Below are 26,792 nucleotides of genomic sequence, written 5' to 3'. Positions count from 1 at the left end.
TTTAACATTTAACGTAAGTTGTAATTTGAATTTAGCTGATACTCTTCTGAAGAACAGGTAAACATTTCGTAAATTTCGAAGTGCTCGAATGAATTCTGGAATAGCCTAGACATACAGGAGGTAGGATCACCAGATCCTTGAAGTGTGTTTCAAGTTCAACGTATTGTACTAACTGTCGATGTCTTTGTGTTGGTCTATTTACATTTAGACTTAAACGTGATAGTAGTATATCGGGATATTGGTACTAGAAGAGAGCAGCAGCGTATACATCGTAGTAGTTGAGAGCTCTGACGACTGCTGAGAACTCAGACAATACTTCAGAAATAGTGCTGTATCTGATCTCTTCTTCCTCTTGGCGTAAAGACCTCTGAGGCTATGCAGGCCATTTATGGCTTACGAGACTTATTCTTTGTTACGGGGGGACGGTCCGGACGGGATTTGATCCCCAGTTCTGCCGTGTGGACCCGCGCCGTATATCACATAACCAACGATTATCTGATCTCCTTTCGGGCGATTATTGAAGTGAGTATGTGATTGATAGTATAAGTATCCTTCTCACTAATCCAAGGTGACATCTAAGAGGAGAGTATCTTTCAACGTTTTCAATACCATCCGAGGTTTGAGAACCTCCTCAAAATGATCGAAAACTATTTGCTTCCATCGTTAACAAGAATAATACATTTCGCTCACTGTGTTTACATCTTTTAATTTAACACCGTTGTATAATGTAGTCGTCCTTGCAGAGGCTGAATGCAAAATATCTTCAACACTTACATTGAATCGAATGGTTTTTAAAAGTGCTGCTATAAAAGTAATATGTATCTTGTCGGTAATTTTGCAAACGGTGCGTCATAATAGTTGTAGGAGGCAACACCGATAACGAAACCGTACGGTCCCGGTTGTCTTCCAGCTGATCGAGCACATGGTCATCGGAGGAATCGCTGATCGTATCTGATCGTAAAGCTCCGACCGACCGCACACATTGCTTAACCTCTCCCGAAAGTCGTCATGTGCAATGGACAAGCCCAACAACTTAACACGTTTTGTCTTGGCTGGTTCGCAGCTCCAAATCCAATGTGACAGCTGCTATGATTGCGATGAAGCGGGAGGTGTGCAAACATTGCACAATGCAGCGTTAAGCTGTCCGAACTGCAAATTCGGAACGAAAATGGGTCCCATCCCGACTCTTTCTTACTGCGGCTTACCGCGTGAGTGCTTCACATTAAATACCGATCAATAATCGTTACAACAGCAAACGTGAATAATTGTGCGACAACTTTCGATCCGAAAAAACAGGACGAAGCTTACACATGCCGGATGAAGATAGGTAGGGCAAGCGGGGAGGTACGTTGGGGAAGATTTAACATTTGCAATTGCAGCCATGTCACTGTTGCGGTTGCGGTATGGTTCCACTTTATTAGTACGCTTTTTTTTCTTCTGCTGTAAAGTTTCACCAGTGATTTGATTCGTTCGGAAAGTAGCTTTGTAGTACGGCGATGGTGGACGCCACCATGTGTGAGTGAATAATGAGAGGCGCCCCAGGCCGCGATCTCCGCTGTCTGCCGCCGTGTTTTGCAATGGAGGTCTTCTGTCTGCCAAACTGTCAATTAAATGTAACGCTCGAGATAAATGGCTAATGCAAATGGAATGGTTCTTCGGTTCGTCCCGACGGCCCAAGCGGTAACTTCGGTGTATCTGCACCGTACGGGGTTATTGTTGGAGAAACAAGGGCGCAACGGACGAGGTGTTTTGCTCATTAGCATATTAGTTTCTATTTGATGAGGTTACGATTTTGTTCCGGACATTATTACTGAAACCGCGGAGCGATTGGAAAGACTTCAGAAAGACTATTCGCGCGTAGGGTATTGCTGCATTGAGTGGAACTCGCCTATACCAACTTCAAACAGATCTCTTCCGGATGCAATAACTTCCCGTCAATATCTGACATGTGGATTATTGACAAGGTCAACTGTTGGAGAGCAGACAAATACAATTTACTTCGCTGGTTCGCATATTTGGAGTGGTAACAAAGTAGTAGATAAAGATCTGATCTCTGTGATTTTTTTGCTATTTAATTTCTAGACACTGGACACTAGAATTCATTCAAGATCTTGAAGATCTCTCTTGTCTAAGAGTATTGGGAGTTGAGAACTCTACTCAACCATTTTCAAACTTCATCTGATCTCTCTTCAATTTTGCTCTTTTCTCCATAAATTCTCAAACACGAAGTTTTGCCCTACGACACCCAGCAAAACATCTCCCCGCAAAACAGGCAGTTCAAAATACGTTCCTAAACAAAATAGGACAACCCCATGGTTTCGAACTCTCGGCAAATAGATAAACCAAACTTCACGCTGTGCTTCGTAAGCATGCAGGGGGCGCTGTCGGTGTGTCCCGGTTGTCTTATCTAATCTGATTGAAAATCGCACCAACGCGCGAACGAGACAAAGGTGCCACCATGCTGCCACCTTCATCGCAGCACGATCGGCACCTTCGGCGCTGGTACTTCCCCGGCCTGCCTTCCGTTCCGCGTGTGGCAGTTCAACAGTTCAGTAGGGAGTTGGAAACTATAGCAGGCGTTTGCTAGCGGCGGTCAACCATCATCGATCTTACGAATCCCCATCTCCAGCCATTCCATTCCCGCAGGGTACGTCCGGACACTGTTATGAGCGGGTGTGCGCATAATGCATTCGCCGTTCTGTACTAAACCGCCACTGGCGTCTACGGTTTCATCATCGCAGGGCAGCAAAAAACCAAAACAACCAGCCAATTGCAGCTGTTGCACCGTGCTCAACTGGTTGCAGCTTGGTGTGACAGAAGAGAGAGAGAGAGAAAAAAATGTGCTAGAATTATCGCCTTGTTGTTGGCCTGTAACTCAGCCCCAAACCAACCAACTGACCGGTTTTCGTTTCGTTCAAACCGTGCCCGTGCCCTTAGCAGCAGTATATACGAAAACGGAGGGTGAATATGATCCGCAGGAGACGCTCGCAGCTGCTAATAGTGTGACAAAGCTTTAAACCTTTAAGTCGCACCCGCTAATGAGCTAAACACAGGCGACCATAGTGAATTCGCGCCACACATTTCGCTGCACCGCCGCGCCTGATGAGTTTAAGGGACGTGGGAAAAAAATAGGCGAACGCTCGAACTGCACCAGTTGACTTAGGAAGAAGGAACAGCAATGGACTTATTAATGGATTTGGTGTTGCTTTAATTATGCAAACAAAAACTCCCGCAGCGACCGTGTACCGAAGGTCCCGACCTGTGTCTCGATGGTGCAGTGTTGCATTTGTACTATCACCGCTAAACGAAGCACATTAAGCACGATCTCATTAAACTACACTCTTTCCATCAAACAATCTGGATGGCGTGCAGGAAACCGTACCGCACCGTGGCCAATACAATAATCTAAATTATCATCTTAATTATTTGCGTTTTTTTTTTACAACTGGCTCATATGTTTTCGATTCATACGCGAATGCAAAACTGTTCCAAGCTTGGTGAGCACGCAATATTTGAGGATATGTGTGAGTGTGTATGTGTTTTGGGAAGAAATTAGGTCAACACTGGTCCGGTCCGTTTGAGTCACGCAGCTCCCTATTATGGAGTTAGGTGTTGCTCGTTCGAGTGCTATTTATCGACTGACTCTTTATTCTTAGTCTAATACATACATACATATACTTACATCTAACGCTTACACTATACGCTTATACGCTAACCTACACTTACGACACTACATTCTCCCCCTTAAACGAAGTTTACTTTCTATCTAGGATACTTTAATCTTGGTTGTCCTTCCAGTCTTTTCGATCGTCTTAACGGTGGAGGACTTGATTCACTCCTTTTCCTTTTATGTGAAATATTTACATTTGTTGGTACTACAATTACATTCTTACTCATCCTACTATCCTTTTTCCTTATTTGGTTTTTATGCACCATGCGTATTACTCCATTCAGACTTATTAAGTATCTTAGACCACTTATTTTCTTTTTGACTATTGCTGGGATCCATCTCATATGTTCCTTAAAGTGATTTTTGTAATACACTTCTTCCTCTTCTTCATACTGATCATGATTTGTTATCATTGGAACTTGCCTTCTTGATTCTACCTTAGTTAAGATTTGTCTTTCGTGTCCTTTTATAGGATTTACTTTTGTTATTAATGTGTGTGGTACGTAGCAAAATACTCTCTCCGACGGCGTGACTTTAGTTACAGTACATGGACTATTTCTATAACTGATTAGAAAGTGATTCAGCTTCCTTTGTAGACTTAATGGTTTTAATCTTGTATCCAACAAATACTTTTTTAGACTATCTTTTACTGTCCTAACCGCTCTCTCGGCCAACCCGTTTGACTGTGGGTGGTACGGCGGGGACTTACTCACTTTTATACCTTTTGCTCTTAAGAACGACAAAAACTTTTCTGAACTAAATGGAGGACCATTATCTGACACGATTTCCTCTGGTAACCCAAAATATGCAAAAAATATTTCTAGCATCTCTATAACATTTTCTGCCTTAGTACTTTTCATAATTTTTACTTCCATGAACTTGGAAAAACTATCGACTATTATAAATAACGTACTATTTTCAAAAAAGAAAAAATCTATATGCACTCTTTGAAACGGACGCGTACATTGCAACCATTTGGTTGCGACTATTTCTTTTGGTACGATTTGTCTACACTGACAGACTTGACATGCTTTTATATACTGCTCAAAATCTCTATCCATATTTTTCCACCACACGAGTTTCCTAGCTGACATTTTCATTCTTACCAAACCATCATGGTTTTCATGGAATAGACTGACTATTTTATCTTTCAGCTTATCTGGTATTACTACTCGATCGTTAAAAAATAATACTCCATCTTCTATTGCTAAACTGTTACTAACTTTAGCATAATCTTTCAACTCCCATTTCACATTGTTCGACCATCCATACTTAACATTTTTGTAGACTTTTTGCAAAATACTATCTGACTTTTGGAATTGTTTGACCAGCTCAATATCGATAATTGAGGAAGACGAAATCGCATTTAATTGTGTGAACTCCTCATCTATCTCTAAAATTTCTGCCAAAGGTAATCTACTTAACCCATCCACGTGACCCATACATTTTCCTGGCCTATGCTCTATCACATATTCATAATTGGCTAATAACAATGCCCATCGGCTCAGCCTAGCTACTGCTATAGACGAAGTTGTTCTTGACGGTTTGAATATTTCTTTGACGCCTGAGTTATCTGTTACCAGTTTGAATTTGATTCCGTAAATGTATTTATGAAACTTTTGGACACCGAAAACAACGGCTAATGCTTCCTTATGAACCTGTGCGTAATTTCTCTGTGCTTGAGAAAGAGTTGTTGAAGCAAAATATATAGGTTTTTCTACCCCTCCAATTTCATGAGACAAAACTGCACCTAAACCGTAAGGACTTGCATCTACTGCTAAAATAACAGGTTTTTTAGGATCAAATGGTACTAAAACGTTGTTATCTACTAACATTGATTTCGCTTTTTCGAATGATTCCTGACATTCCTTTGACCATACATATTTTTTGTCTTTGCGTAGAAGTTCATACATCGGACTCAATATTGTTGCTAGATTTGGCAAAAACCTGCTGTAATAATTTATCATGCCTAGATACGCTTGTAATTGCATCACATCTGATGGTACCGGTGCTTCAATAATCGCTTTTACTTTTGACTCATTTGGTGTTATTCCGTTCTTTGATATTTTGTAGCCTAGGTACTCTATTTCTGTTTTAAAAAATTCCGACTTCTTTTCGTTTATCTTTACTTTATGCAATTCCAGCCTTTTTAAAACTTCGCATACATTCTCCATGCATTGTTTTTCATTTTCTCCGCCAACGAGTATGTCGTCCATATACGCAATGCCTTTAGTCTTTAACAATATTTGATTTACTATTGTTTGAAATATTGCAGGCGCAGACTGTACTCCAAATGGCATTCTAGTGTACTTGTATAGCCCTTTATGCGTATTTATAGTACAAATATTTTGCGAATTTTCTGATAACTTTACTTGCAAGTACGCTCCTGTTAGGTCTATTTTGCAAAAAACTGTCCAATTTGCAATTTTCGCCAAAATATCATCAATCCTCGGTAATGGGTAATGTTCTACCGTAAGATATTTATTTATCGTAGCTTTTCCATCCAAACAGATACGTACTGAGCCATCACTTTTTCCTACAACCACTATAGGGCTCGCCCACGCTGATGTACGTATTGGTACTAGTATACCGTCATTCACTAATTTATCTAGGTTGGCTTCAACTTTTTCTATTAATGCGAACGGCACTGAATACGCTTTATGGAAAATTGGGGTAAAATTAGGTTTTAACACTAAACTGGCTTCAAACCCTTCTATCGTTTCCTTGTTATTTCCGTTTGTTAGATTCGGAAACATTTTTTTCATGTCTCCAAGCCATTTGTCCGCTTCGATTTGATTTAATTTAAAACCTTTTCGCCAATCCGGAAATAATATATCCAACGCATCACGACCTAGTAAAGGATTACCGTTATTTTCTGTTTTAATTACGTTGACTTCTAGACGGACCGTTTTACTTTTTATCGCTACGTTTACGCATATTTTTCCTAACGGTGTCAGACGTTGACCCGATGCCGTAATAAAACGCAAATGTGTTTGTTCTAATTCGACATTAGCAAACTCTTTCCGATACACACTCTCCGGTATTACCGTATTACACGCACCACAGTCTATCTCAAACGCAATGTCTACACCGTTGATATTTAAAACGCACACTTCTGGATTACTGATCGTATTCTCTTCTAATATGCGTGTTAGCGACACATCCTTCGGTTCCGCTCGCAAACTATGCACGTTCGTACTTCGGCAACACGACGACACATGACCATACTTCTTACAGTTGAAACACTGCCACATACGCGCAGGACATGTCTGTGGATTATGCGATCTTCCACATCTGTAACACTGCTGCTGCTGCTGCTGCTGCTGCTGCTGCTGCTGCTGCTGCTGCTTGCTCTCCTGCTTATGCGTGTAGCTCTGTTGATGTAAAGGTGTACTGTTCCCACGGTGGTAGTGCACTTTTGGACCGACGCTTCGTTTTGGCGCACACTTAATCACCGCCATTTCCCTCGGTTTCTCTTTCGATGTAAATGTTTCGTTTTGTTCATCCGCAGCTTCCCATGTTCTGGCGATATTTTCTGCACTCTCGAATGTTAACTCGGACTCTCGAAGAAGACGTTTCCTTAGTCCTTCATCTCGGACACCAACTACTAATTGATCTCGCAAGCTTTCCTTTAGACAGCACGTGAATTTACACGATTGTGCGAGCGATTTCAGTTCCACGATGTACTCCGCAACAGAACTATCTTTTTGTAGACAGTTTCTAAAGTTGAACCGTTCCGCCACTACATTGACTTTCTGTTCCAATTGCTCTTGCAGCTTAATGCACAGCTTCTCGTAGTTTAGCGTCTTTGGCTGTTCAGGCAACACCATCTTTGATATGAGGCTATACAGCGATGCTCCTCCCAACGTTAACAACATCACTGTTTTCTTTGAATCTTCCACCTCGTTAACTTGGAAAAAAATATCAATACGTTCCAAGTACTCCCTGATGCTTTCGCCCATGACAAATGGTTCAATTTCTCCGATTAACGACATGACTAATATTTGACTTTTCGTTTGCTTTTTCCTCGTCGCCAACTATTATGGAGTTAGGTGTTGCTCGTTCGAGTGCTATTTATCGACTGACTCTTTATTCTTAGTCTAATACATACATACATATACTTACATCTAACGCTTACACTATACGCTTATACGCTAACCTACACTTACGACACTACACTCCCTAACCCATTAACCTTGGGACGATGAGCTCACGGTAACTCATCGATTACACGCATTGGTCCCGCGTGTGTCCGAGGTTATCGAGATGTTTACAAGGTTTATAGAAAAGTGACATAATCGGTTACCAACACGGATAACCAGAGTTCCTTAGTTATTCCAGAGTGTTCCTTAGTTATTCCAGAGAGTTCCTTAGATATTCCAGAGAGTTCCTTAGATATTCCAGAGAGTTCCTTAGTTATTCCAGAGAGTTCCTTAGTTATTCTAGAGAGTTCCTCAGTTATCGACTGTCCACTTCGATAACTCGGATACTTTAAAACTTCAAGACTCTTAAGACTTCAAGTTAAGTTAAGTTAAGACTTCATGTTTACAAGGTTTATAGAAAAGTGACATAATCGGTTACCAACACGGGTGAGTACTGACTTCCAGAGAGTTCCTGAGTTATCTACTGTCCATTTCGACAACTTGGATACTTTAAGACTTCAAGACTCTTAAGACTTCAAGTTAATCAAGGAGATTGATGAAGGAATTAAAACCCTGATATTAGAAGCTCAATTTCTTATGTCCGCAACTACTTGAGGAATACTGGAGAGTCCTCTCTAGAAATAATTCTCCGAAGAAAATGATTGAAGTATTATTACCAGTTCTGGTAGTTAGGGATATTACCATCCGAGTGCTTATTTAATCCATCACCAACTATGTTGCATTTGTCGATTTCCGCATTTACCAGGTCCAAGTACAGATCGATACATTCCTGAACTTGAGCTATGTGGTGTCCATGGTTTGTTGTCTGTCGTTCCTTCACCGTTAAAAAACCCTCCGGCAAGCCATGCCACGGAGTCATGCTTCTGTACCGTTACAGATGAAGCATCGGGAGGCAATGAAGCGGACACGGATGGAGAAAGCAATAACAATGAAAAGAACCTCCAAACCCCATCGATGGACGTTATCGTACTCACGAATCGGACAGTTCGCCCCCGGGTCTCGAACCGGTAACGTACGTCCACCCGCAAAATGGGCGAATAAATTGGGAGAGGAGAGGTGCAAAAGAGGTGACGCTTGTTGCCGGTCTTCCTTTACTTTTTTATCGGTCATCGGCCTTTGGGCATGGTCGGGTCTTTGGAAATGGGCACCGTTCCGGCGGTATGGGAATCGACTGACCTCCGATGGAATGTCAATACGTCTCGTTCGCGTTCTATTCTCATGTAACCGAGTACATAAACATTCACACACACACACACATACGTAGTATATCCATCAAACGGTATTGAGGTAATCGAGGTAGAGACCGAAAGACGAAAAGCGTTAGAATTGAAGCGTAGCACATATATGTGTGTGCGGTATATGGGAACCGAAAGCTCACGTCATCCGGGCGACGTCGATCGTTGACATATCGATCCCGAGTGAGCTGGCAGTAAAAAAACACACAGACGAGACTAAAGCAACAAGAAGAGGGAGATCGATGAATGTAGCCTGTTGATTTTTTTTCTTCCTTTATTTTGCTGCTCAGTCTGTCACTACTGTCAGTGAAACATTCGTCTAACGACGGAAGAGAATCCAACAAGACTCATATCCGCTTATCTTCAGCATCTTCGGATTTATGTTGGGTTTTAGCTGTGTGGTGCACCTTTTTGTGTGACCTTAGATTGTTAATCGATTCGGAAGAACAGTCGAATGACATCATTAACTCGTCGGAAAGTTGTCAAAAAAAAATAGTTGATATTCAAAATCGCTCAAAACTAGAGTGACATTTTTCGATTCTACTGGTAATAAAATTGAATTAGTCACCATTTTTGTCTGACAGCTGATGATATGTGGGACCTTGCATTGAATAGCAACATTTTTAAAACAAAAAAACACTCCTCTGACGGTGGTTGTCCAACGAAACGATCGGTTGACGACCCCGTAAGGTAAAGATGAAGGGTTTTCCCCCATTCCTAAAGTAAGGAACAGATCAACCGAATTGAGAAAAAAATATGTATATAAACAAAACGAGAAAGAAAATCACGTCACGATTTGCTACTCGAACGGTTCGGGCCATTTTCCTCGCGGATACTACCGCGAAAAGGGTTCGTCCGAATGGGAGAGCCGGGAGAAAGAGTTTGACCGATTTATCCGTGACGCGCAAGAGTCACCTTACCGCACCGAGGGATCGGGACTTTTTTCCCGTTGCCCTCCACCTCTTCGGGGGGAAATGCGCGGAACTGTGTGTATGCCTGGAGGGTCATTCGAAGGGAGGGTATTTTTTTCTTTCTTCGTTGTTTGTAAGTGTGCAGAAAGAGGTAATCAAATAGAATAGCCTCTTCCATCTTTGCTGTCCCTGGGACCAATCCCCAGCTTCCCGTTGCAGTGAATCGAAGGACGCACCAAAAACGAAAAGATGGCAGGGAACAACGCCGAGTACATTATTACGGTTTTGACGGGAATTGAAGCAATTGAAGGGGTAAGCGCGTACAGCGCGCGCAGACATCGGTTTTGGGCTTCGTTACGAAGCCTGCTGTACGGCGAAACCGTGCGCTAGGCGCAGATAGTACAATTTAATTATGATGCAATAATGATTGAGCCGAGCTCAAACCTAACGAGCTATTGTTCTTCCTCGGTCGGTATGAAGCTGTATACGTACCATGCATGTACGTGTGCGTGTGTGTAGCTGAGGAGTGGGGAGGCTGATTTTCGAAGGGCAATACCTCAATATACCTTTTGCCTGGGATGATGTTGTCAACATGGTAATATGGTAACGACAGCACAGAAGCAACCAAATCGATAGGAATGGGAAGTTGCTCAACTTCCAAACTGTGCTGTCTACTGATGTTCAACTTTAAAAGATGTATGATGACGTCATTTGGAAGAATTTAAGAAATTCCTTGAAGAATTAAAGAAATTCCTTGAAGAATTAAAGAAATTCTTTGAGGAATTCAAGAAATTCCTTGAAGAATTGAAGAAATTCCTTGAAGAATTAAAGAAATTCCTTGAAAAATTTAAGAAATTCCTTGAGGAATTCAAGAAATTCGATGAAGAATTAAAGAAATTCCTTGAAGAATTCACATTTCAATGTTCTAAGGCGGAATTTGACTAGAACTCATTCTTATTCTTGAACATGTCTAGTATCGCTATGCTATAATCTTCTTTGGCAAAAAGATCCCGAACCTTGCATCTTGAGTTTTGCCTGAGGATCTCCTGCTGGCGAATTAATGCCGTTGCCCATAGACATCATTATCAGGGGGTTTGCATTATATCCTCCGACAACGATTTGCACGATGGTAAAAGCAGCAAAGGTCTTATTAGAAGATAAGCAAACGGCGTTCGGTGTCTGTACCGTTGTGCATTCACCTCCGTCGCGGGCAGCGATGACTATGGGAAGGCAAATCGTAAGAACAGTTCTTCTCCGAATTATCTGCCGGAGGTCATCATAATCGGTCAACTCGGAGATACGGAGCAATGGTACAAAACATGCACAGCATCTCTCTTTATTACCCGTTACCACCCCCGCCCCCTCCTCCCCTTTTTCCCACTGCTTTATCTATCGAAGGAGAACCAGGGACTATCACGACCCTGCCTTCCCGCTCTCAACTCTCCAAGAAATCCTGAAGGGGAGTCAGGAAATTGATTAGAATCGCAAATCAGCACACTGCATCTTGCCGTTCTGTAACCGGAGGCACACAAGGAAACGTGATGGAATTTAATTAATCATATGTTTCCTCTCTTCTCATGCTCCCATCCTCCTCCCCCCCCTCCCTCTCCCCTCTCTTTCCCTTCCAATCTGGTCATACTCAAAAAACTTCCACCAGAGCGTTTCATCTGGCGGGCCAAGGACCAAAACAGACATTGCTCGTTTTGCAGCGCACCATTTATTTAAATGACTACGCCGAGCAACAAGCAACGAACCGCTCGGTACACACCGCTGTAAGCCACCTACATTTTCCAATCCACTGCTGTTTTTCCTTCTTTTTTACACTCAGCATTTTGTCGGTGATGTAGCAGTTTTTTTTTTGCTTTCGTTCTGTTCTGTGCCATACACGGTTTTGTCTCAAAATCCGATTCGGGGGCCCTCAGGAATTAACAGTTTCCCGTTATGCAGGAGAAGCCACCGATCGATCTCCGGGGCCCGGGGTGGTTCATTAAATTAATTGGAATGAACCATCTTCTTCGTCGGCGTTCGTCGGTGCAGCGTTTCTCTGTTTGTTTTCTTTCGTTCTTGTTTTTTTGCGATGGTTTTTGTTTGTTTCCTTTTCTGCCGCTTTGTTTTGCTACACCGTTTTGTGCGATTTGCATAATGGTCCGGTGGTGCTTTGATTTAGATGCGCTTCTGCGATACGGATTGGGCGTGTGTGCATTTGTACCGTGGTTCGAACTTTGGGGTTTTTGGAGTTTGTTTCGCGGTGGATGCGGTTTCGTGGCGGTGCATTATGCTGGTGGGGAAACGATTTGCTGGATAGTAATCCGGTAGTCATGTTGGCTAAACCACGGTCGGACAATGTTTTGATTAATTGATACAAGGGGGAAAAAAGCCGTATGAATTTGTGCAAAACACGATCGAATGAGGTTTGTAAGGTAAGTGAAGATAGTTGAAGAAAAAATATAACCAATCCATCATTAACTTTCATACCGCTGTTTGGATGCGAAAATAAAAAGTTATTCTATTTCACTTATATTCATAAATAAAATACAAGAAAAAAACACACACAAAATACCGCTTAGATTGTTTTTTTCTTTTTATGAACATGAAATAAACATAAGCACCGTGCACTTTATTATATTATCACCGCAATGATGTACCTTTTTTTTATCAGCAAATAAAGTTATTAAAGCTAATAGTAATGATTAAACGTGCGGAGAAGAATTTTAACTGCCCTCATCGCAATCATCATCAACAGACGCGACCCCGGGAATGAAGCGATCTGTCTCAAGCTCACTGGACCATAACCCCTATCATTGCTCGCTCGCTCGAAGATTAAACTGTTGTCACACCGGCCGAGCTTCACACGAAACATTTAAAAGCATTTCCATTAGTGGGCTTTCCTTCGTCACGTATCACATTTTTCAGTGTACCCTTTTTGGTTTTTTATTTCGAAGAAATATATACGCGCACAGAATAAATGCAGCGTAACGGGTTCTGGAGTGCGCGAAAAAAAGGGCTTGTCCCCCCCGTACGACGTGGGAGTTTTATTTAAACGGATAATAAACGAACAAGCATCAGGAGCAAAAAAAAAGAACCCCGAACGAAAGTACGCAGCAAATTATAATAGAGAGAGAGAAAAGAAAAAAAATAATTCAAAAGACTCACTTCAGGTTCGTCGCTTGCCGTTGAAGTCTTTTGATTTTAAAACAAATTAAATCAAACCGCTCGTACGGCGGCGTGTTGGAGGCGTTAAAAATTGCGATGAAATGTAATGGACCATATATTTTCATCCATTTCTAACCAATTCCAAACACGTCCTGTGTGCCGAAAATTTCTTCTGCATTTTGGTTCGCCTGCTGGGGTTTGACAGCATTCCAGCAGGCGGTGAAGCAGGTTTTTGGGATTTTTTTTTGTTTGTTGTCGTTTTCGGACATTATCTTCGTTCTAGGCCTGTTTTTTTTGGGTGGATGGGAGGTAGGTGGGGAGGGGGGGAGGTGTGTGTTCCAGCAAGGTACGGGAGCGGTTTTTCTTTTTTTTTTTATTCCAGAAGCGAACCAACGTTTCTGGTGCCAGCGAACGGGAGGTGAATGACAAATTATGAGCTCACCGCCCTCGCAGTAAGTCACGTTCCCGGTCGGTTCCCTTTCCCCCCCCCCCCCCCTCAAGAGGAGTGGTGGGTTCGTGGTTTGCATACCAAGCGTTTTTGTTGTTGTTGCTGTTATAGGTTCACCGTACGCTTGCCTGTGACGGTATTTATTATTCTTTCACACTTCTTAATTAGAAAGTGCTGTTTTCCGTTTGAAAAAAAAAAAAATAAACCTGTTCCCTGATCGGCTTGCCGAAGGTTTTGGAAGGTCGCGTATACACCTTTTGCCGGGTTTCGTCAATTTTTATTCTTGCGTTAAAACCTCCCTCTTCCCTGTTCTACCTCACTCGATAAAATTATCCACCCTTCCAGCCTTCAAGAGAAGATGGATTTTTATTTTTTCGGTTTTGTTTGGGGGAATTTAATGTACATGATCTTCTTATCCGCCAGCTATTCTTCTACCAGGTTCACGAAAAAAAAATCAACCTAGCAACATTGGGCTGCTCGTTGGCAATTCCCGGCCTTCTAATGCCGGTAGCATTCGCTACGGTGGATTTTTCGAACCCGCCGGGAGTCTGTTCATTAAATGTGGTGTCGTTGTTGGTTGCTGATCGCAACTACTTGATTGACCATTGCCTCAGGAAAAAAAACCTGAGGTAAGATCTATTGTTGCAGATATTCTGGAAAGCTTCTGTGTTTTAAGCCTTTGTTCTGGAGTAAATTAGAATTTTATTTCGCCAAGAGTTTGTTTTCATTTTTTACCTTTTTTCTAGCAGGACATTAAATCAACAAACTTAACACAAAATCATTCAATTTTCCGCACTGTAGATAATAGAAAGAATACTATCCGAAGAAGAAGAAAAAAAATCAACAAAGTCATTCCGGACACGAAAACTTCAGTCAAAAGCGATCCAATTCTAGTGACGCAATTTCAACAACAACAAAAAATAGAAAAAAAAAAAATAAAAAAAAAATCTTTCCAGTTTCCCACCCACACGGGGGAGGCATGCTGGTTAAAGCTGCGACAAACAACACGAAAAAAAGCCAAACTTTTTTTTCTTTTTTCAGAACAATTTTTGGCTTCTATTTCGATCCGAAGTGCTTAGTTCGGTTGCTGTCATCTTAAATCTCATCCCGGTTTCGATGGTGGTAATATCCCGCGCGCCCCAACCACCAGATTGTGGTTGAGAATTTATTATATTTATTTAATTTCCACCGCTTTCCACTCCGTTCCGCTCTGTTCCCCACCCACCGCTTGAACTAGTTGCAATCTGGTAGGCTTAGAACGAGACATAATCCATTCTGAAGGTTGTTTGTGTCGATGTTTTTTTTCCTTCTTCAATTTTACCGACTAAGGGATAGCCGTATGTGCCCGGGTGTGGTGAACTTTTAATGGCGCCCGGTGAAACCCCTTTGCCTTGGCAAGGGTAAATGCGGGCGAGAGAGAGAGAAAAAAGGGTCGGGATAAGCGATCGGGCGCCACGTCATGCTAAGCCACTGACAGCTCGTTCACACCCGCAGCGTTTGGTGGCATAAATGCTAAACGGGTGAAAGGGGGGGGGGGGGGGGGAAGTGGCAAAGTGGAAATTATTTGTGCAGCGCAAATCATGACAGATTGCACCGGCACCTTGAGTTGTCTTATCTTGCTTCTCTTCCATTCTTGCTTTTTTTTTGGGATTACATTTTGTTGTCAAGTGACTTATTTTCTGCAGAGTGTTTGATGTATGGTGAGGTGAGGTTTTTTTTCTTTAATAAAATAAATTTAAAAAAAATCAAAAATCTAAAACTATGCTTAAGCTGTTCCTAACCTAATGTCACATCTGTCGCCCGACGCAACATACCAATGAAGTCGCAAGGGTAAGCAACGTAAACGAAAAAAAAGGTTAACGCCTACACACGCAAAGGCATGTGGTGGGGCCATGTGCCCGCACACTAAAGGGAACACACCCGAACACATAATAAATCATACAGAAGTGATAATTATGACACTTCCACGCAACCAGATGAACGATTTGGTTGTTGCATTAAGGGAAGGGCTTACAGAGATGATCGTCAACACGCCAAGACGCATGCGAACTTTTATTTGTTTGCGACAACAACAAAAAAAACAAGGATTTCACCCTTCAATAATTTTTTTCTTCTTTGATTTCGATTTAGTCACGGTGGCATGGATCCGGTAGGGCGACCCCCGGCAAAAAGGTTCTCAAAACCTGTTACTAATTTTAATTTACTGTACAAAAATGAAAGTGAAAAATTCCGCACCCTTTGTTGGGATAAGTTTCCAACAAAACTGTATCTTTCGTGACTGATTTTTTTTTGGTGAAAGAAAGTAAATTGTTAAGGAAATTTATATGGAAATATTAAAAAAAATAAATTAAATTAAATTAAATTGAATTAAATTTAAAAAAAAATATATTTACTCACTCACTCTTACTCAATATGCACCTCTCTACTACAAGTGCATAGATGGTGCCATGACCAGGATTCACAACAGATAGCTTAATTTACTGTACAAAAATGAAAGTGAAAAATTCCGCACCTTTATTGGGACAAGTTTCCTACAAAACTGTATCTTTGGTGACCGTTTTTTCTGGGTGAAAGAAAGTAAATTGTTAAGGAAATTTATGTGGAAATATAAAAAAAAATAAATTAAATTAAATTAAATTTAAAAAAAATTTACTCACTCACTCTTACTCAGTGTGCACCTCTCTACGACGAAAGCATAGATGGTGCCATGACCAGGATTCACAACAGATCGTTTGTGTATTTTGTTCTTATCTATCTGATTACTGTTATTACTCTTAGTAAGAGAGTTATGGCAAAACAATCAAACAACCATAATGTGTTGTTCTCACTAGCAGCACGTGTCTGGTGCAAATAGAATCTAGTAAATACAGCTGCTTGAAAAAAAATATCGCGATAAATAACGAGCAAGTATAAAACTCGGGTTTTACTCCGAGCTACCCTTGTTAGTGACAAGACATAATTTTCATACAAAAAAAACGATGCAGTTCAATTCTGGTAAGGGTATATACTGACATAAATGTTGCAAAATTATATTAAAACTTCTACAAACTTTTACTTCTGTAGGAAAACTATTCAAGATTGCCCTCATAGTGACTGTTTGCTGTGTGCTGCTTTGCTCTGATTCGGCTGAGGCTAATCCATTACCAGGCAAGGGCAGTAAAACGCTTGCCAGCAAGAGTTCTTCCAACACTAAGAAGCAAAATGCACCGAAACATTCACTTGGTACGGGTGCACGAACGGGACTGATTGGAGCAGGCGTAGGTGGTGCCGTACTGACATCTCTTATTTAATACAAAAAAATAAAACAATGAGATAAAAATCCACATTTCTGGTAGAAGAGAAATTTTTTCATTGTGATATGTGCCTTTTGATTATAAATTTCTGGTAACATATGAACTGTCACAATATATTTGACTTGGAGGAGAAAAATTATTCACTTTGAAAACCATTTTCGTTAATAAAATTAATGTGGCTATTAAATTGGTTTGGTGCCGTGACCAGGATCCTCATTAAACGTTTCAATACTGTGCAAAAGAAATTGTCACAAATCTCCAACACTGGAGCATAATAAAATTCGTTCGTAGCAAACTGTTTAAAACGTCTTTTATTGATATAAAAATTATGTATTACATGAGTTCATTCAATTTGTCAAAACCAAAGCAAAAACCAATAATGCAATGTTTCCTCTTAGTCTCCCACATTCCGCTGCAACCCTTTTTGTAAAACCCGACCATAACTTATTGCTTCTTCTTTATCCAGCTCCCCCCCCCCCCCCCCCTTCCTCTTCCCCTTCTTTCCTTTCCCTTTGTATGATTTCTTCGTTTGTTATGATAATAATGTTTGCATTATGCTTGCTTATGCTATGGTTTTGTTTCGATCCTTTCCGCACGATAGCACGGTAGAACAATTGCACGCACGGTCTCATCTACATTGAATGGATGTCCTTTCTGTCGCAGCTTTTGCTACTCCCTCTTCCCTCTCCTCCACCTCCGCTTTCGCCCACACGTTTGTGCATGGGCCAGGTTCACGGCCTCGGTGACCTTCAAACTGCGGGGCGGTTTGGTCCGTTCCGGACGGTTGTTGCGGATATTTTGCAATTTTCATTTTTCCACCCTTCCACCCACCCAAAAAACGCGACAAAACCCCCACAACGGACCCGCGGACAGAGGGAGACTTGTTTGCCAATTTGATCGATTGATACTGGCACATCCTTACCCTCGCAACTCGCTACCGACCGCTTTATCCATACGACAACAGCGTTTCTTTGTTGTCGCATGTTGTTACCGCGCTGTACAACAACAATTCCCTGTTTTGTTTTCTGTTACGTTGCACTGGAAAACAGGGAAGCAAACTGCAACTGCAAAGATTAAAATCGGACAAAATATATTCTCCATATTTATAAGGCACCCAAGGATCGGGGTGCCATCCTTCATTGACCGTGCGCTGTAGTATCCTGCACTTGAAGGAAAAATTACCCTTTCCGATAATTACCTCATGCATCCGGACCGACCGGGTCCGGAACGACATGGTCATGGAATTGGCTTCTGTTCGCTGCAACATCGATTATATCGATAAGAAAGCACGAACCGCATTGATCGTTACTGGTGGCGAGGTGTAATCGTTTTTTTTTCTTGCACAGCATTTGTACGCAAAGCCATCCGGCTGACCTTCCGAGTGAACAGATGGGAAGGAATTTGACGGTTGAGCTATTAATAATTCATCATTTACATATGGCCACATTCGGTATATGCAGCACGATCGAAAGATTTATCTTCTTTGCTCTTTGGTGTGACAAGGTTCCGTACAAAAAGCAAAAAATAGCGATTCTAAACATTGAAAGAAATCTTTCTTTCTACCAAAAATATAAAAATAAAAATAGGAATAGAACAACAAAAAATAAAAAAAAATGATTTAAAATCGGAAAAATATAAAGAAAAGGAAAAACACTGCATATGCTCCCATTGAAAGAAATCTTTCTTTCTGCCAAAAAGAAAACAAAAAAAAATTGAATGGCATTGAAAAAAAATAGAAAAAGATCAAATTAAACTCGGAAAAATATAAAGAAAATGAAAAACAATGAATATTCTCCCATTGAAAAAAATCTTTCTTTCCGCCAAAAATAAAAAAAAATAAAAAAATGAGTTGAATTTAAAACAATAAAAAGAAAGATTGAATTAAAATGGGAAAAATAAAAAAAGAAAAGGAAACATTGTAAATTCTTCCATTGAAAGAATTTCTCTTTCTGCCAAAAATAAAAAAATAAAAAATTGAATTGAATTTAGAAAAAAAAATAAAAAAAAGAATTTAAATCGGAAAAATATAAAAAAAGAAAAGGAAAAAAATGGCCATTGAAAGAAATGTTTCTTTCTGCCAAAAAGAAAAAAATAAGAAATTGAATGGAATTAAACAAAAATAAAAAAAGATTGAATTAAAATGAGAAAAATATAAAGCAAATGAAAAAACACGGCATATTCCCCAAAGGGCTAAAATGTCTATGATCTCTCACAGATCATCCCCTGTGGCAGTAATAAAAAAAAGGCCGATAAGCGGATCGGTAAGCGAATTAAGGGATGCCAGAAAAAAGCCGATGGGGAGTCCAAAAACCCCAACAGCAGTGCCCAGCAGCACTGCACGAATAATCCATCCACCGCTAATCACAGTCATTGTTTCCCTCCCTTTGGTGGAATTTTGCTTCACGCCCTTTCCACCCCATCAAAAACCTCCCTCCCAAAAAAAACGAACGACCTATCCTTGGGTGTGTTTTCCAGTTAGTTCAATGTGAAATACAAAAAAAAAAACAAGACAAACGCGTTTTCTCCACACACACACACGGATGCTCAAAGCGAAGATAATTGTTTAATCATGCATAAAGTGCGGCATTTTGTGGTGCAAAAACCGATAGATTTCCTCCCCCTTAGTGGTTCTTTCTCGTGGGGTTTTTTTTTTGGCAAAATGGCGATGAAGACACAGAAATATTTAAAACAAAAAAAACACGCTTTTTTTACTCTTGCGCTATTTTAACCCCGCACCAAATCAATCAAAGCAAAGGGAAGCGGGAAAATGGAGAAAAGAAATTGCTTCTAATAATGGTGACTACCAGCGGGTTTCCATAATAATAAAGACAAGACCAACAAAACGGCAAACGAAAATATAAAATCTAATCCACCCGGGGTCTACCCACCCCCCACCCGCCCAGGATGATCGATCGATCGAACCCTGCGAGACAAACATGGAAGCAAAATCAATGACCGACCACCAACCGATGGCTGTAGGGCGATAATTTCAAATTACAGATTCATCATGCCTCATCGGCTCCGTACACGAGTGTTAGTCGAGCTAAAGGGGGAGGTGAAAGGATGGGATGGGAAGGGTTTTGCGGGAAGGATTATCATTTACTACTTATGCTACAAGCCGCTTCCTTTATGCAGAACAATTTATGCGTTTTCTTTGATGGCGATTTTCTTTTTTTTGTAGATCCAAAAGGCAAGAAAAAAAAAACAAAAAATTCTTTTAAAAAAGGCAAACAGGTTCAGGAATGCTCTATTTTCCCAATCTATGCCGGTGGTTTTGTAGTATAATTAAGCATATTTCTCGAAGAAAATTATGGTGTTATATTAAACGAGTAAAAGTACAGGGTATCAAAAAGGTTTTTTTACCTTATTTTGTTTTTTCAAAACCAAATATGATCTTTTTCTGAGCTTTAAGATTTATTCGAGTCAAATCCCTCGACTGAAGAGAAGCTTAATCCCTTTAGGAACGTTCTGCAAACGATAAAAACTCTTAATCGAAGGCTTGACTTAATTATAATGTTCCATTGACTCATAATATATGATTTTCAGCTAGTCCCACCAAATCCGAAGAATGTTTTTTTGCAAGCGATTTTTTTTTGCTTTGCTGTATAAGGAGCTTACACTCTTTTTATAAGGGTTATTGAGTAAACTGCATGCCTAAGTCGCACTTTTCTTCTTATTAAAGAATTTCCTCAAATGACGTGTTTTTTGGGGCTGAAAACATGTCATAATTTCGATCGGAATAATTACACGAATACTAATATGTTATTGACACGCATCCAACAAACAAATGGCACATCATATCCGACATCCCTAATGATGGCAAATACATAACACTTCCATGCAATCGATGCTGACACAATACGAATCCCGAATGGTGACTGAGCGAGCTACCGAGCTGGTCGAAAGTCATTCCACATTCGCGACCACGGCACGATCATTCTCCCTATCCGATCCTTACCTTTACCCACGTATTTTATTTTATTTGTTTTGCCTAACGTGTGTTCTTTTACCGAACCGATTACGTAACGCACGTAACGAAACACATAGATAAAACCCCCGGCGAAAGGTGGAAACCGTAACACACCGAATCATTAGTATGTGCGCGTGTGTGAGTGAGTGTTTTTTTTGTTACGGCGTAATGTCGCGTTACAATGGCCGAATAGAGCGCGTTACTTTCAAATTAAACTAGTCCAACCCGGGGGCAGCAGCAGCAACAGCAAATACCTACAAAACACATTCTATCCCTTTACGACCCTTTCACCTGGACCTGGAAGGTTGACGGATAATTGGATAGAGTGAAGCAATATATTTTTGGGGAGCATCCTTTTTTTCTTTCTTCTACGCGTTTGAGCTCTCACTTTTTTTTTGTACGATTCACAAGGAAAAAAAGTCCCCAATAGGCAACACAAAGCAACAGAAAACGGCTGAAATAGAAATAAAAGAGAGCTGAACTACATCTTCGGAAACAATTCAGCAAAACCTTCACATGGATGATAAATGATTGGTACGGTTATCGCATCTTCACTGCCCGTTACCACAAAAGGAAGCAGAAAACACACGAGCACACACAAACTAGGCCTTCTCTTAACGAACGTTACGTTACGCTAACAATGTGATTGTGTTAGCGGGGTTAACGAAAGTAAAGCAATGTCATCGGTGACGTTTCTGGGAATGCTTGTTGACCATTTGAAAGAAATAATGTTACACAAACGGGCAAAACGGTATGGTACACGAAAGTGAAAGCATTTTCGACTAGCGATATTTGGGGCTTTCGAAAGAAAAGGCATTATTACATCGCATGTATTTATATTAAGGGCATTAAGAAAGTATTTCCTTGTGTTTTTTATCATTTTTAAACCAATTTTGACAGTTGAGATGCCTACTTTGTCTCTTGAATGAACAATTGAACCATATTTTTAAAGAATTATGCTATTTGTTGGTATTTTGCTTTCAAAGAGCCTAGTGGAGCACAATCATCACGAAACATATCAGGATATTTCGAATTTATTTATTGCAACTCTCCTCCTTTTTACAGTTCACCCAACAGTTGGAAAAGTCAGACATAATGACATCAACATTATTTGAACGACATTGTTAAGCAAAAAAAAACACTAAAAAATCTATCTAAATACAAATAAAATAGTATTATTGAACAATATTTATTTAATTACCTAATTATATTCCCTACAAAAATCGTAGCGCCTAAATGTATGCAATTGTTGTATGTTTAACCTTTTTTATTGTGTATGAGGGATTATTTAGACTATTTTTGGTTTGTTTATTTTTGTAATTAATTTCTTTTCGCACTAGAATATGGTTATTTTATCGAAATCCTTATTTCATTGATTCATTACGTTAAGTCACTAACAGTTGGTACCCCGTTGACGGTAATTCCATTACAACCATTATAATCCAAAGATTGCAAACGGGCAAATAATAATTCGTGTTCGCCGGTCACAATTGCAAATCCGCCTGTTGGTAGGTTCGACCAACAAATCAACACACGAGAAAAAACAAGGTCGTCTGGTACACCGAGATGCAGATCGAACCCGTTGGCGAACGTAACCGAAAATGGAAAGGGGTGATATTTATTGCAGCAAACAACATCGTTCACTTGTGAGTGGTCTGGTGTGAGCTTTTGCGAACGAACTTTATGCCCTCCCCCCCGCGGGGGTATCGGTTTTTCGGGCCAAATTACGTTTGCAAAGATGTGTAACGCCCTAACGGGTGCTTGTTACTACCGCGAAAAGAAAGATGGTAGGATAATGGTGAGTAGATTTTATGATCGATGATTGGCGCAAGACATGCCTTTATCCTTTCATCCAGCTTGCGCCAGTTGTTGTTTTTTATATTTACGAACTTATACTCACAAATCCGCATAGACGGGACAGTGCTCATAAATGAATTATCTTTTTAGCTGTACTTCATTGTAGGATTAATTATTTATACTACGTATATCAAACAGGGTCATTGCGCAGCAATCAAACATGGCGTCATAAATGAAATTAATTGTTTTAACGGAGCAATAAATTTAAATACAGTGTGTAACGTAACGTAGTATTACGTGAATCTGGTTCATGAATCTGTACGAATCTTTGAACTGAATGAATGGCTCTGAATCTCTATTCTGAAGATTCATGAATCCTCATTGAATTATGAATCTTTAGAGTTTCGGAACTCCTCCCCCCAACTCCCCCGTTCACCCCATTTAATTCCACTTTGTTGGTTGAATCTTTGAGCATTCATTTGAATTTATGAATAGCGATTAATATTTTGGGAGTCGGCTCATGATTTGAATGACTCCTCACTGAATCTTTGATTCATATGAATGACTCTTTTCAAATGATTCAATAAGCACAACGCTAGTTTCCACTTGACTCATCTGAATCGCTATTCGGAAGATTCGGAAGATTCAGTCCTCCTATTTTGAGTTCTCTTAGATTCATGAATCCTCGTAGAATCATGAATCCCCAAAGACTCAATAATCCTCACAGGTTGGTGCAGTCCTGTGTTGTATATGGGTAAAGCCGTCGCTTTAGAATGAATTTCTGAGGATTTATGTATCTTTTGGGAGTCAGTCAATGATTTGAATCACTCTTCACTGAAGATTCATATGAATGACTCTTTTCAAAAGATTCAATAGCACAACACTATATAGAGTAGATAACAAAAGCCTCATTAAATCAGTCAGCACATTTGGAATAAATCCTAATCCAACCCCCACCCTCATTCAGCCCTTTCAATTTAATCTTGTTGGCATCGAATCATTAAGGATTCATGAATCTTTGAGGAGTCATTCGAATTTATAAAAATTGATTAATATTTTGGGAGTCGGTTTATGATTTGAATGACTCTTTACTGAATCTTTGATTCATATGAATGACTCTTTTTAAAAGATTCAAGAAAGAGCACAACACTAAACGTAACTATATAACCAGAAAGATATTTTAATTTAAAAAAACATTTGAAATTATTGATAAAAACAATGAAAAAAAAAACTAATTCTTCATAATTTTTGTATAATATTATCTAATTCTTATACACTTTTTTGTATCATCAAAAATGGCTTTGAGTATTTTTTTAAAATATTTAAAATCGCTCTTCACTCTTAAAAATCGTTGAAAAATTCGAGTAATTTAAAAATATCTAAAAAAAATTTAAATATATTTTTAAGTAAAGGTTTAATATATATGATAATTGAAGAACACTGTGTTCCAAACATGGTGATAAAAGCTTCACCCGTAAAGCAGTGACGTTTAAACAGCTAAAGGCGATCATTACCGACACGTTTTAATTGCCCCATCGGTCGGTGATAAAGCGATCTGCTATCACCCAACACGACCATTCACTCCTCCGAAGCTTACCTGTAAAAACGCTTTCCAATTAATTCCGGAATAGGGAATACGCTTGACTGTAAGCGATTACCACAGGTGTAAAGACGCCCTTGAAATTAGCATAAGAAGCTACCGCGCACGTTCCGGTGGTTGTCTTTCAAAGCTTTTAAAATGCGTGCAGAGTAATTGTGTGTGATAGAAAGTGCGACAAAGATAGCATCATCCATCGGACGGTGTCTTTAAAAAGGTTGTGCTGCAGCAGCAATAAAATAATCGATTTCATTTCCATTCCTAGCGCATATGCCGGATTTGACGATTCGGTGTCTGCCACACATCGGCTGTGACCGGGTGAAGGCGTTAAAAAGCTTGTCGACGTGCCCCTGGATCGAGCGAACAGCACCGGATGGATTCATTGCGATGCATACATAAACGCCGCAGCATAAGTGAAGATGCTCGATCTTCCCCTTCCCACAGGGTGGGCCATGGAAGGGTAAGTGGAGTTGCTTCATCATCTTCACAACTCCTAATCCGTGCATGAATGATGAAGTGTGAGCAGACCGGTTGCATAGGCCCCCTTTTTCGGAAGGTTCGCGCGGTAATGCAATAATGAGCAGGGACGTGGCTTACGATCGTTAATCACCGCATCGTTTGTAACACGATTGAGTGCAATGAAGACGAAGGGTAACGGAGGTTAGGGGAAAATGGGCAAAGGGTTCGTGTGATGAGCTGCAGAAGAGTGTCACACACCGGTTCGGATGCATTGGAAATTGGAGCAGTTGGGGGCCGCTCGGAACGAAATGGATCCAATCATCCGAAGGTTGCCGGACTAATCCGGGCAAGGTCTCACTGGCCGACCGACAAAGATGACGCCGATTCCCCCACGGCCTGGTCACAGTTTAACGAGATTTAAGCGTGCAAACGAGCTGGAATTTATGTGTGAAAAGGTGTTGTATGGCAATCGCTCTAGCAAACTATGGCCGTAAATAATGCATAACGGTATTGGAAAGATTTCAATGCTGGCGTATTTGGATAAGTGTTATGTGGAAAAAAAACATCTTACACAACGTATTCAGATTTGATTTTCGTTTTATTAAAACCTTTAAGAAAACAGATGACTTAGATACAGTTCACAAATTGTTGAATTAATATTGCTCAATATATCTTCAACCTCAAGTATTCATAATCATGTTGGTGCCGTGACCAGGATACTACATTTTTCAATCGTAACTTCAACCTCAAGTATTCAAAATCATTTTGGTGCCATGACCAGGATACTACATTTTTCAATCGTATCTTCAATCTCAAGTATTCAAAATCATTTTGGTGCCATGACCAGGATACAACATTTTTTAATCGTAAATATTTTGAAATCTCTAAAGCGAAAGATTTGTGTTCCAAAAATCGAACTCAATACGTGTCACAAAACTGATCTGGTAAGCAATTAAATTTCTCACTAAGCGTAAAAGTGTGAATGATAAAGCGGCCTAATGGCGCAGACTACATTCAGTGCAGCCCACGCACCAAAAAAGCCTACGTAAAACACTGCCATAACAACAAAGGAGAGAGAAAAAACAATCGATCGAAACATTCCTACAGCATGAAGCTTGATTCGGACGTTTACCATAATCGTAAAAAAAAGGAAAAAAAAACATCAAACCCAGACGAAACAGCAAGAATCGCTCACCCTTTTATTGTGCTGCTTATCTTAGTGGTTTAATTTGTGCTAAACGTCCGTCGTGGGGTGTTTAGAATAGAACCCACAAAAAAACAGAAAAGAAATGAAACAAAAAAAACGCTCTCGATTTCGAATTTGCTGTAAAAGTTTTGTTGGGGGTTTTCTACGACGGTGATGATGATGATGAACGGAGGACAAACATGGGCATGGGCCGACTGTTCAAAAAAGGAAGAATGACAAATGTTTCGCACTAAAGCGCACACCCCACCCCCCGCACAAAACTCGCCATCACCCAACAAAACCGGGCACCGGGATCGCGCGTTAATTTCAGTCGCTTTTTTTTATTGGTGCGTCTGCCGTGGCGTCTCCTACGGACGCCGCAGCATCCGCCGAAACGGTCGACATGAGGGTGTTCGAGTTTATTTTTACGAGCCCCCCCCTTCTCATGTACGATACGTGCACTGTCGAAACGACATTTTATGGTGACCATTTATTGCGTTACACCGAGCAGAATCCGTCGCTCCGTTCGTGTAGGAACACATTTATGAACGTTCCACAATTGTTCGTTTTAGTGAGGAGTTTTAGTGTGTGTGTTATTTTTTTTTATTTTTTAAATCGAACTGAGACGAAATAAATGCAAACAATTCGATTTTTTGCGAGGCGCTACTTTGAAAAAAAAATTTTTTAACCTTTTTACTTCTTGTTCAAAAAGCCAAAACTCATCAAATTCGTGGAGCGCGAAGCAAATCGCCATAAAAAAAAACAAACAGGACAAAGGGCCAGTGGGAATCATTATTTAATTTTTATTAATGCTTGTTTTCTTTTAAACAGCCACAGATTGTAGTGCCGAATCGAAGAGGAAATGTCGAATTAGATAGAATTAATTGCTTTACCCTGAGGCGCGAGACAG

At 40.3% G+C, this 26,792-nt stretch overlaps 2 protein-coding genes across 6 annotated transcripts in view; one reads left to right on the top strand and one right to left on the bottom strand.

Moving 5' to 3' along the window:
* LOC125763279 (cadherin-86C) overlaps positions 1-26,792 on the bottom strand; it is a 145,559-nt gene that overhangs the window by 13,652 nt on the left and 105,115 nt on the right. The window lies entirely within an intron of this gene.
* On the top strand, positions 16,498-17,154 carry LOC125763498 (uncharacterized). The gene is made up of 2 exons (XM_049426758.1): positions 16,498-16,574; positions 16,644-17,154. The coding sequence occupies exons 1-2, from the start codon at positions 16,559-16,561 to the stop codon at positions 16,868-16,870; spliced, it is 243 nt and encodes an 80-aa protein (XP_049282715.1). The 5' UTR covers positions 16,498-16,558; the 3' UTR covers positions 16,871-17,154.

The sequence above is a fragment of the Anopheles funestus genome, chromosome X (assembly GCF_943734845.2).
Source record: "Anopheles funestus chromosome X, idAnoFuneDA-416_04, whole genome shotgun sequence".
NCBI lineage: Eukaryota > Metazoa > Arthropoda > Insecta > Diptera > Culicidae > Anopheles > Anopheles funestus.
Note: the sequence above shows the minus strand (reverse complement) of the source record. Positions and strands in the feature narration are given on the sequence as shown.